The 12,126-nt window shown below is 43.6% G+C and overlaps 1 protein-coding gene and 1 long non-coding RNA gene across 5 annotated transcripts in view; both read right to left on the bottom strand.

The window, feature by feature from the left end:
- LOC307206634 overlaps nucleotides 1–12,126 on the bottom strand; it is a 153,280-nt gene that overhangs the window by 76,199 nt on the left and 64,955 nt on the right. The gene's annotated exons all lie outside the window — the stretch shown is intronic.
- Nucleotides 3,983–12,126, bottom strand: part of TDRD7 (tudor domain containing 7) — a 36,662-nt gene continuing 28,518 nt past the window's right edge. For all 4 annotated transcript variants that reach the window (XM_079959213.1, XM_079959214.1, XM_079959215.1 and 1 more), the window contains 3 exons: nucleotides 11,501–11,976; nucleotides 8,953–9,113; nucleotides 3,983–5,555 (listed from right to left, as the gene is read on the bottom strand). In XM_079959213.1, the coding sequence (XP_079815339.1) occupies nucleotides 5,335–5,555; nucleotides 8,953–9,113; nucleotides 11,501–11,976 (858 nt within the window). In that variant the 3' untranslated portion in view covers nucleotides 3,983–5,334. The remainder of the gene's footprint in view (nucleotides 5,556–8,952; nucleotides 9,114–11,500; nucleotides 11,977–12,126) is intronic.

Raw genomic sequence — 12,126 nt, 5'->3', positions numbered from 1 at the left:
TTAACTCCTCCTCTGTGTCAGTTCCATTCTCCACCAGGCCCCTGCATGCTAGATGCAAGGTAGCAAGTTTATATATATATACCGGTACTTTTCAAATTTATACATTTCATTAATTTTACAATCATTTTAACATTTCAGAGTTGGACTTCCTTCCCCCTCTTACTGCAGTTCCTTAAATTATTATTTTTTAAAATCTTCTGCATATCCAAATTCACTTAATTTGCTCAACTAATTATCTACTTTAAATCTAGGTAAAGGTAAAGGACCCCTGGATGGTTAAATCCAGTCAAAGGCGACTATGGGGTTGCGGCGCTCATCTTGCTTTCAGGCTGAGGGAGCCGGCGTTTGTCAACAGACAGCTTTCTGGGTCATGTGGCCAGCATGACCGAACCACTTCTGGCGCAACGGAACACCATGACGGAAACCAGAGCGCACGGAAACAGCGTTTACCTTCTCGTCACAGCAGTACCTATTTATCTACTGGCACTGGTGTGCTTTTGAACTGCTAAGTTGGCAGGAGCTGGGACAGAGCAACAGGAGCTCACCTCGTTGTGGGAATTCGAACCGCCAACCTTCTGATCGGCAAGCCCAAGCTCAGTGGTTTAGACCACAGCACCACCCACATCCCACTTTAAATATATACTGTTATGAATCTGCAGGTTATTACAATAATCCTGCCAATGTTTTTATCTGTTTGCAATTTATCTGTAAATATTCAATAAACCATTTCCATTCTTTTATAAGAAATTTGTTATCTTGATTTCTTATTCTTCTGGTAAGTTTTGCCATTCCTGCATATTCCATAAGTTTTTGTATCCATTCTCCCTTTGCTGGGATTTCTGCTTCTTTCCACTTTGGGGCAAGTAGCATTCTTGCTGCTGTAGTCGCATACATAAATTTCTATACCATTTAGGTAGTTCTGTACCTATAATTCCCAAAAGAAAAGCTTCTGGGTTCCTCCCCCACAAAGGTTATTTTAAACACCCTTTTCAATTCATTATATATCATTTCCCAGTAAGCTTTAACCTTACTACATATGCAAGGTAGCAAGTGGTGCAGGCAGGAAGGAACACATTTACCTGAGAGGAAGTCCCTTTGACCTGCTTCTGAGTAGGCCGAGTTGTTGGCTGTGTTAGTCAGTAAGGACCACAGGGCAGATTTTCCTTTACTCACCTGAGAGGGGAGGAATGTTGTAAGAGAATGACAGACCCACCAGAAAAGTCACATAAGGTGCTATTCTCCCTTCTGAGACCGGTTGTCACAATCTGACAAAAGCTTCACCACTAGAAAGCAACTGACATAGATCCACTGCTTCCCCAGAAGTGCATCTTACTCCTCCTTTAGAGCAGCAATGGACTAAGAGCGTACCACCTGCATGGGTTATAGAGCTGAGGCAGGATTGATGATCGCTGAATCATAGTTAGCTAGACATGGAAATGAAGTCCAGTCCAAATAGCTGCAGTCTAACAATGCCCCCAAAATATAGGGAAGAGGGAAGCAAGCAGAGCCCAGGTGTTTTCCTTATTTCTTCTGGAAAGAGGGAGTAGGTTTTATGAAGGGTCCATGGGTGAGTTTTTTAAAATGAGCAACACAACTATCGATCTGAAATACAATGGAATGCAAGAACAGCAAACAACTCCCATAGGTATGGAACCATAGAGGGCCACAACGCACAAAACAGGTTTGGAATATGTGGCTTTTGGGGAGCGTTGCAGAAGAGCCCAGAGCAAGAGTCAAGGAAGGTCCTGAGCCAAGTTTCTTAGAAAGGGTAATAGTGCCCCCTGGTGAATGGTGCTTGCCTCAACTGAGCATATAATGTTTTGGTTCACTTGTCCTGTAGGAGAGCCAGTATGGCTTCAGAAAAATTGCCTGTATTCTTTGTAGAGGAGAGAGAGAAGTGTAACAATAAGATAGATCATGGGAGTCACTCCACTCTTTCAAGATCAACAGGAGAGCCTCTAGTAATATATGCATATTCATGCACAATTCACCATATTTGCATTTTTTTTGTACACATTCCTTGGCTGGAGAATTTGGAAAGCAATGTGCACAGTAAAAGAAATTCACATAAAAATACTGATCATTTTTTCAGGAGGACTTTTTTTGGAGGAGAAAATAATAATTTGCAAACTGATGTGGAAATGTGGAAAACTTAAGAATAGGAAAATGAGAAACTGAGAGAAACAGAAATTGACAGATTTGCCCACCGCTAGTTGTGCCCAATTTACAATTGCCGAGTGGCATGTGATTATAATTCATGCTCAAAGCATGCGTGGCTACAATGCACCTATGCCTTTTCTGGATGTGTGCATAATCCTTTCTTGGCGAGTGTCAAATCCCGCGGGCTTTAGAAATTGACGCAGAGTGGGAGGAGCTCCTCAGGACTGGGATTTGGAGGAAAGGGGGTTCTTGGGAGAGTTGAGAACTCGTAATTCCTTTGTATCTCTTGTGGCTGCCTCTCATTACAGCGAGGAACCTAGACAGAAGACTGCTCTGTTTCCAAACTGCTTTAATAATTTTGTGCATTTGGGACACAAATATTTCACATCCATGTTGACTCCATTAAGGTCCATGTTATGAATGCCATATTAGACATTTCTGGCTTCCCACCCTTATCGCAACACCACAGGACTAGAACCATGTTCTAGAACTATCTCCTTCGTTCTAGAAGCATTGGTGAATACCAGGAGCAGTGGAGTCTACGGGGAGGGCCGTTGGCAGGGCGAAAGAGAAATGGGTATACTTGATCAGGGTCTGGCCTACACCCTTTTCTAATACCTAACACAGCACAACTTTTTGCATGACTTGAATGATTGAACTCCCCCCGATGTTCTTTCTGAACTGCCTCTGACTCTTTCTACCTGCCCATTTTGAATCTGACTTCCCTTTTTAAAAACAAACAAACAAACAAACAAACAAACAAACAAACAAACCCTGTTCTGCACTAAGTGCTAACATCACCCAGAGTTCTTCAAAAAGAAACTTGCTAATAGATTTTGCAAGGGCCATCTCTGCGATGTGGCTAGGATTTCACCTGGTAAGATCAGAAAATAACTTTGGTATTCTCCCATGCCCCAGTTTGATACTGACTTGTCTTTTTTTGATTTGACTGAATTTCAGAGCAAGGCAAAATTCTTTGAGAAGGGGGAGAATCATAGCTGCCACTAGTGTTTCTCGTTTCCTGAAATTCCTATTCTGGGGTGCTTCTTGGATTTCACAAATTCAAAACAGCTGCTTCTTTCGCCACTTATTGGCACCTGCCATTCTAGTGGGGGCCACAGCTGTATATATAGCAGAAACCCTTCTGCAAAGTCCGGTGGGTTGTTCCTTGAACAGCTCATTTTGTTCAAGAGGTGTAGGTAAGAAAATTTTTATTATGGTCAAAGACCAGCTCGCGTAACACAATAATGACAGCGTTCATAAAGATAAAATATACAATTAGAGCAGATTGCAGCAATAGCTTATGAGTTAAAGTTGAGATATATACATACATCCGTACAACTGAGTTTTGGGCTACCATAAAAATTGACCCTGAGGCGCCCCAAAGGGCGACTTCAGCTTTTCCTTAGTATGCTATTTTATTCTAGAGGATGATCTGTGTCTACAAATCTGGGCACAGAATCTGGCTACCAGCCAGGTTGTCTTGTGATCTTTGCCTAAGAGGAGAGAATTAAGTTTAGACTTGTCTGGAAGATCGGCGAGCCTCTTCAGCAAAGAGTCAATGGTGTCTCTATGAATCTCAGCATAAAAAGGGCATCTAAAAAATATATGTTCGGGGCTTCCTATTTCCCCTAATGGCCAGGAAGAAGTGTAGGTATAAATACTGCTCCAAAGAAAGGGCAGCGATTGAATCAGGCTTGCTATAAAAAACAACACCAACCTCAGTGTGTTCTTCTATGCAATCCTATATTTAGGCAGAAATGAGAGGGGAAAGGTTAGATGAAAAACACACACACACACACACACACACACACCAAAGAAATGTCTTGCAAAACCCAAGGTGCTTTATTCAAAACCAGACCCAAAGGTTTTAAAAAGGCGTCCATGGGAAGAAAGGACCCAAAATTAAACAGTGCAGTTCTATGTATGTCCAATCAGAATTAATCCCCATTGAGTTACATGGGCCTTACACAAGTAAACATTAGCAAAATGATTCCATGAAACCAAGTTGGAGAGAGTTTTAATGAACAGTTTCTCATCCCAATACTGGGCCAAGTTCCCTTTCCCTGCTCTACAGCTCCAAAATGTATTTATACATTTTATACATTACATTCCCAGCTCCACTGGGCTCCTCCCTCAGCAGGTTGTTTTGTCAACCTGCAGAGAGGGAGAGATGTGATTACAAGGCCTCTCCATCAGCTCTGATGAAAGACCAGCAACTTTTGATTTTTTCCCCATTCCAGCTGGTCATTACAAGAACTCTGCAACAAATTAGATAGTGCCAGAGTTTGGTTTTCTCATCCTCCCTCTGAATCACTTTTCCTTTCATTTTTTTCTTAGAATGTATGTCTGAAGGTAGGGGCTGTCCTGTTATGGATAAATGTAAGCCATGCCAGGAGTCCGATTTTCAAGTAATGAAATATACATCAATAGCCTGATAACCATGCAATCCACCATAACCGTGCGAGATGTACACAGTTACCAGGCCACTTCAGTCAGGTTATATAAATGGGCTTTGTAAGAAAGAGTTCAGGAATGATGTTGTTTCTACATACTTTTTGTTACTATTGGCTGAACCAGGCTTATTAATTGGGATGGGGAGGAGCCAAATATATGGAGGAAAAGCAGTAGTGTGGATGGCTATAATCAATGTAGATCCCTGTCCCAGCCTATCATTTTCAAGGGCCACTATTCTACAGAGTCGGGAATGTTCAATCTCAATTTTAAAGGTTGATGGCATTTTACTGTACGGTTTCCATAATCAAGATCACATCCTCAGGCATAGCTGTGATCCTATGGATGTGTCTCATAAGGAATTAAGACCACTGGTTAATCTAATTTATGCAGTCTACACTGACTGTCACCAGCACTTCCAAGGTCTTTCCTCATATCCGCTCTTAGATCTTTTAAATGGGAGATGCCATTAAAATAGGTTCACCACAAAGCAGATAAAGTTGTCTCGGGGGCTGCCCCCTAGCGAGCTGATTTAAGGTGGTTAACCTTTAGACTTAGCTCCTAGAAGGAAATTGTTCCAATAGAATAAGTTAAGATAAATTTATTTATACAGTTAACATTCTAGCATTCAACAGTGCAAAAAATCCGAAGCAAAACCACAAATGGTCACAGCTATGTTAACATTCTTATTGCTGATATTAATGAAGGTTTTGTTAAGCATTAATTTGCCTTTGAAATCTCCATACAATATTGGGTCATAATATCATGAATCCAGATATCTGTGTCCGGTTGTGATGTGTCAACTAAGTAGACGACAGCTTTGCGCTCCCATGGATGAGCCCCATCGATAACTGCTTGCACCTGCGCCACCAAAGCTTTCTTCTCAACATGATTTCGGAAGACAACTGAGGCTTCCTCAGACCACTGCTTGCCCTCTGTTCCTAGAGGAAAGCAGCACAAAAGCAAGTTAACATGTAACCACAGAACAGTGGCGTAAGTTGAAAGCTACTGGACCTGTCTACGCAGCAGGCCATTTGAAAGCTCATGATCTGGAGAGTTTGAAAGCAGTCAATTACGGCTTTACTGTCAGTCACAGGTTTTCTATATAACTACGCCTCATCATTTTACTTAATCTGAGCCCACATTAGGGAAAGTGAAAAAGTTGATTTAGAATCTATTTCCCAAATCACAAGAGCCTAGGAACATCCTTCTGGACTAGGCGAATGGTCCATCCATTCCTGCATCCTGTTCTCAATCAGATGTCTGTAGGAAGCCCACAAGCAAGACCTGAGTGCAGCTGCGGATGATGAAACGAATTCACAGTTCGCAGCTGTAAGGGCAATGGCTCCACAGATGTGGCACTGACTCAAAGGAGGCCTGAGATGAAATACCCTTCTGAGGACAACTGAAAGTAAAGGTAAAAAGATAAAGGATCCCTGGACGGTTAAGTCCAGTCGAAGGAGACTATGGGGTTGCGGCGCTCATCTCACTTTCAGGCCGAGAGAGCCAGTGTTTGTCCACAGACCGCTTTCCGGGTCATGTGGCCAGAATGACTAAGCCACTTCTGGCGCAACGGGACACTGGGACGGAAACCAGAGCGCACGGAAAAGCTGTTTACCTTCCCGCTGCAGCAGTGCCTATTTATCTACTTGCACTGGTGTGCTTTTGAACTGCTAGGTTGGCAGGAGCTGGGACAGAGCAACAGGAGCTCATTCCGTCGTGGGGATTTGAACCATCCACCTTCGAATTGGCAAGCCCAAGAGGCTCAGTGGTTTAGACCACAGCGCCACCTGCGTCCCACAAAAAACTGAAAGAACTGTGTTTAAAACCTTTAAAGCCCTATACAGTGGTACCTCGGGTTACATACGCTTCAGGTTACATACGCTTCAGGTCACAGACTCCGCTAACCCAGAAATAGTACCTCGGGTTAAGAACTTTGCTTCAGGATGAGAACAGAAATCGCACGGCAGTAGCGCGGCATCATCGGGAGGCCCCATTAGCTAAAATTGTGCTTCAGGTTAAGAACAGTTTCAGGTTAAGAACGGACCTCCGGAATGAATTAAGTACGTAACCAGAGATACCACTGTACAGGGGTACTTCGGGTTAAGAACAGCTCTGTTTACGAACTATTTGGTTTACAAACCCTGCAAAACTGGAAGTAGTGTCCCGGTTTGCGAACTTTACCTCAGTCTACGAACGGAAGCCAAACAGTGGAAGAGCACTGGCAGCGGGAGGCCTCATTAGGGAAAGCGCGGCTCAATTTAGGAAGGGTTTCGGTTTAAGAACCGACTTCCGGAATGGATTAAGTTCGTAAACAGAGGTACCACTGTATGGCTTGGAATCCTGGTATCTAAAGGACCATCTTCTCCCATGTGAGCCATTTTGTCCAAAACTAATCAGGTGACACACACCGCAAGACATCAGGAGGGTTGTGACCAGAAAAAAAAGTTTTTTGCAGCAGGGGAGCTCTGTTCATGGAATTTCTTCCCCAAAGAGTCCACATAGCACCAAGGAATGATTTTTTTACACACACATGCACACACTATACACATACATACCGTATTTTTCGCCCCATAGGACACACTTTTCCCCCTCCAAAAATGAAGGGGAAATGTGTGTGCGTCCTATGGGGCGAATGCAGGCTTTTGCTGAAGCCTGGAGAGCGAGAGGGGTCGCGGTGCGCACCGACCCCTCTCACTCTCCAGGCTTCGGCAGCTCTCCGCAAGGTGCGGGAGCCCGGCGCTGGGCTCCCATGGCTTGCGGAGAGTTGCCTGCATGCCGAAGCCTGGAAGGAAGCTCGGGCTTCCCCCGCCCCAGCCCCGCGCCTGGGGGGGAAATAAATTCCCCCCCCTTTATTTCCCCCCCCAAAAAACTAGGTGCGCCTTATGGGACGGGGCGTCCTATAGGGCGAAAAATATGGTACATACCCTTTAACCTTATTACAAATTTAGCTGTGAATATTCTGTTTCGATGCTTAGACTTTTACATATACTGTATTTTAATTATTTCAAAAATCTTATAATCCATCTTGGAAATTTTAATAAAAATGTTTTCAATAGCAATAAAACAAGCAAGCTAGATGTAGCATGGACTTGTATCCACACACAAAAAGTGAAACTTTAGTAAGCTTAAATTTTGCTATGGGTTGACATTACAGGAATTGTACCACTCATTTCTAACCCATGTGTCATGAAAGCCCTCTAGCATCTACTCTATTGTGAGAGCTCAACAGTTGCCAAGAGGCGATTTAGATATAGTTTACAAGACTCTTAAAGTATAAGCATGTATTTTCATAATCTCCTAACCAGCAACAATATATAATAATTATTAAAATAAATAACAAGAAAAAGAAGCTTGGCTGAACCAGCTACATGTCTCATAAGACAGTAACATAGCTCTGACTTTTCACAATGTCATACAGCAGACAGTCCTACTGAACATACATTTTGATGGAAGAGCAAAAATTGCTTCTTTAAGTATTAAAACATTATTTATAGTATGCCAATTTGGGATTATTTCAAGGCAGATTGTGAAGTTTCATTAAGTTCCTAGAATCAAATGTTCTTTACTATACTTAGATTAGGGGTGTTGTAGTTTTAATTACATCCATGACCATCATCTCAATCATCTACTAGGGCTGGGCAATATTCTGGTTACAGGATTGCGATATCTCACCAGCAAAAAATTGTGATATGTCACATTGTCTGCAACAAGGATGGAGCTATGGAGAGGCATTGGCTGACTTCACAGTCCCCCCCCCCATTGTCATTTTTGCATAGCACACATCCATACACACCCACTCACCATATTTCGCAATATACTGCCCGTTCAAAAAATTTGAAACTGGTATCACAATATGGACTTCAACTAGTTTTGGATGATATTTTGCCCAGCCCTTACATATATCATGATTTGCAATATATTTCCAGGTAAAAAAACCCCATGAAACTAGTACAGTGGTGCCCTGCAAGACGAATGCCTCGCAAGATGGAAAACCCGCTAGACGAAAGGGTTTTCCGTTTTGGAGGCGCTTCGCAAAACGAATTTCCCTATGGGCTTGCTTCGCAAGATGAAATGTCTTGCGAGTTTTTCCGACTTTTTTCCCCTATACCCCCCCTTTTTCTAAGCCGCTAAGCCACTTTTCTGCTTATCCACTAAGCTGATAAGCCGCTAAAAGCCGCTAAAAGTGCTAATCCGCTAAGCCGTCAATGGGCTTGCTTCGCAAGATGAAAAAACCGCTAGATGAAGAGAATCGCGGAACGGATTCTTTTCGTCTTGCGAGGCACCACTGTATCAGGATATGGCCTTCAAACTGGTTTTGGATGATATATCACCTACCTGCAAGCTGGGCTGTTATGGCCTGAAATGGCAGTTTTCTGAACATATCCTGCAGAGGCTTTACATTCTGGATACCGACAAGCTCATGTTTACCATAGTCCAGCTCATAAACGGACACCAGCCCATTGGCCAACATTCCTCTTATTAGCACTCTGTGCCACCTAAGAAACAAAGGAGGCGTTTGGAGAGTGTAGACACAAAGCATTTAAGATAAAGTGTCCAGTAACATGGACAGACGTTTACCATCACTGCTAGTTTTACCGTGTTTTTATTTTACCTTGGAAGCTGTCCAGGGTGGCTGCGGCAACCCAGACAGATGGGCAGGTTATAAGTAATCAATTACTATTAATATAGTTAAATGCCTTTTTAAATTTAACAAAACAAGAGTTGCTATGATACCCGTCACACGCAGAGAACAGACAGGAGCTTTCTGAGACAGAGGGGCCCTGATTTTAATTAAAAGCAGGGGCAAAGTGTCACATGCGATCCTTGTATAAAGCTAGGTAACCAGACTGTGATAGGGACAGGCCCCTCTTGCTCCATTCTGATGTCTGAACGGCTGCTAGCACCCCCTAGGATGCACCCTACAAGCATGTATTAATTTATTTGTGCCGTTAATAACTTCTTTTGTGGCTTCAGGAAGTCAAACCCCTTCCGTCTCGCTTTTCTCGCCCAGAAGGGAAGTATTAGCCCCACCTCGAGGAAGAGAGTTTCTTCTTCCCCACCAAGTATATGGCCAGGTTGGCTCAGCAAGTACTGTATTTTTCACTCCACAAGGCGCACCAGACCATAGGGCGCACCTAGTTTTTAGAGGGGGAAATCAAGGGAAAAAATGGATCCCGCTCGCTGTCTTGGCTTCATTTTTAGCAGCAGGGCTGGGGCAGGGGAAGCCCGAGCTTCCCCCGACCCCACGCCCAGAACAGGTCCGGGAGCGGCGGCAAGGTGCTCACCGACCCCTCTCGCTCTCCAGGCTTCAGTGAAAGTGATGCGTAGCCTCCGTAGCGCGGAGGGAGCGCTCCCTCTGCGCTTTGGAGGCTTCGGGTTGCTATTGCTGAAGCCAAGGAGCCTGCATTCGCTCCATAGGATGCACACACATTTCCCCTTTATTTTTGGAGGGGGAAAAGTGCGTCCTATAGAGCAAAAAATACAGTACTTTTCTTTCTGTTTCAGGGTTTTTGCTTCAGTTGCCGCTTTATTCGCCTTCCAGGTCCGCTACTGCCTGGCACTCTGAGCCACTGTAGTTTCCTTCTCTCCACTGCACCCTTAAAAAACACCCTCCCACACACAACTCCTGCAGAACTTCTGTCTGCTGGCAATGCCATTCTTCAAGGTCACAGCCAAGCCAACTGTTCTTTCCCCTGCTCAAAATTCCCTTCTCCAAAATCTCCAATTTAGCAATGCTGCACGTTTTGGGGAAGGGAATTGCGAGCGAGAGAACGTCCCAATTATTGGTTTGTTTTTGTTCTTATTTTTATTATAGATTATATATATTGTAATTATATATATTGTAATTTTATGTAGTATAGGGCAGTATACAAATCTTAATAACAACAACAGATTGTATACGGACAAATATAATGGTATTTGTAATGCATTTATAAAAATATAGTATCTTATAAATAAATGTATATGTATTAAAATAATTTCACTTATATACCTTTGTATTAGACATGTACAGAATTATAGCATTTCCCTCTATCTTTTTGTATTTTAATACCCTTTTTTATTCCTTCACTTTATTTTAATTGAAATTATAGAAAAAGTACACACACACACATAGTTGTACCTTGGTTTTGGAACAGAATGCGTTCTGGAAGTCCATTCAACTCCTGGAACCGTTTGAAAACCAAAGTGCAGCTTCTGATTGGCTGCAGGTCACTCTTGCAGCCAATGAGAAGCTGCGCCGGACTTTTGGCTTCCGAAAATCATTTGAAAACCGGAACACACACTTCTGGGTTTCGATCGTTTGGGAGCCGATTTGTTCGGGAGCCAAGGCGTTCGGCTTCCAAGGTACCACTGTATATATTCCCCAACATACTGATGTGTGTTTCTTTCCTTTTCTTTTAAACTCCAAACGTTATTGGTGAAAAGGTACACAAATATTTGTCCACAATGTTATGGCCCCCCAAGAAGAAATAACATGTAGGAGTCAGGAATTAGTAGGGGCAAAGATGCACCAAGGTCTTCAGCAGAGGGAAACCGATGCAGAAAGAGAGAGGAGGATGGAACTTGAACCAACGGAGCTAAATGCTATGGGCCAATATCCCCTAGACTGCAAATGCTGAGGACAAACAGTAGGGGAGAGGTAGGGATGCGAGCATCCCAGAGAGATTTGGTTAGCCACTGTTGCAACCAGCCTTTCTCAACCTTGGGTGCCAAGATGCCCTTGAGCTACAACTCCCATCATCCCTGGCCACTGGGCCCAAGAAAGGCTGGTCTAAACCGATGGGATTGGGTCCAATACACAAAGACCGTTCTGAGGTCCTTAAGTACGCAGGCTCGCATCCAGGCCACTTCACTCATGCGCCATTCATGAAAAGCTACTTACATGTTTTTCACTTTAGCAGCATAGAGTTTGTTTTTTTCAACGGCGGTAGTTCCCTCATCCGCTTTGCCGTAGTATAAAAGCATCTCTTCCATCAGTACTTCCAGGTTGTGCATCTCTTGCCAAGGCTGGAGGACAAAGTAACCGGGATGGCAGGCCAAGGTGACAAACACATCCATCTGCTCCTGGGGTTTTGGCAACGGCAAAGGCGGAGGCATAGTCAAGGCTGTCCCAGCACTGCTGGCCTCTGGAGCACGTGGAGCAAAACCCTTCTTGGCACCTGAGCTTGCTGTCTCTGGTAAGTTCGTTTCCCCCTTTGCAGGGAGGGAGCTACCAGGAAAGGCACTCAAGAAGACATCCTTCTGATGCTTCCACAAGTCTGCGTTAGTGATCCGCCTGTTAATACTATGGTCTGGGTCTGGAAAGCTCTTTGGCGTAAATAAATAGACGTGTGCAATCCTGTCATCCAGTTTAACCACCTTAAGAGTGGAGGAGGGAAGAAAGAGAAAGTACATTCCTACTAGCAAATTTACTCTTACTCAAAACAGTGGCAGGAAAATGTTAATGCATGAACTCTTGCACTACTAGAAACGTCACCAAGAGTAGGCCATCAAACGAGAAAGTACTAC

This window comes from Podarcis cretensis (genome assembly GCF_951804945.1).
Source record: "Podarcis cretensis genome assembly, chromosome: 17".
Lineage (NCBI taxonomy): Eukaryota > Metazoa > Chordata > Lepidosauria > Squamata > Lacertidae > Podarcis > Podarcis cretensis.
This window is presented reverse-complemented; position numbering and strand designations above follow the sequence as displayed.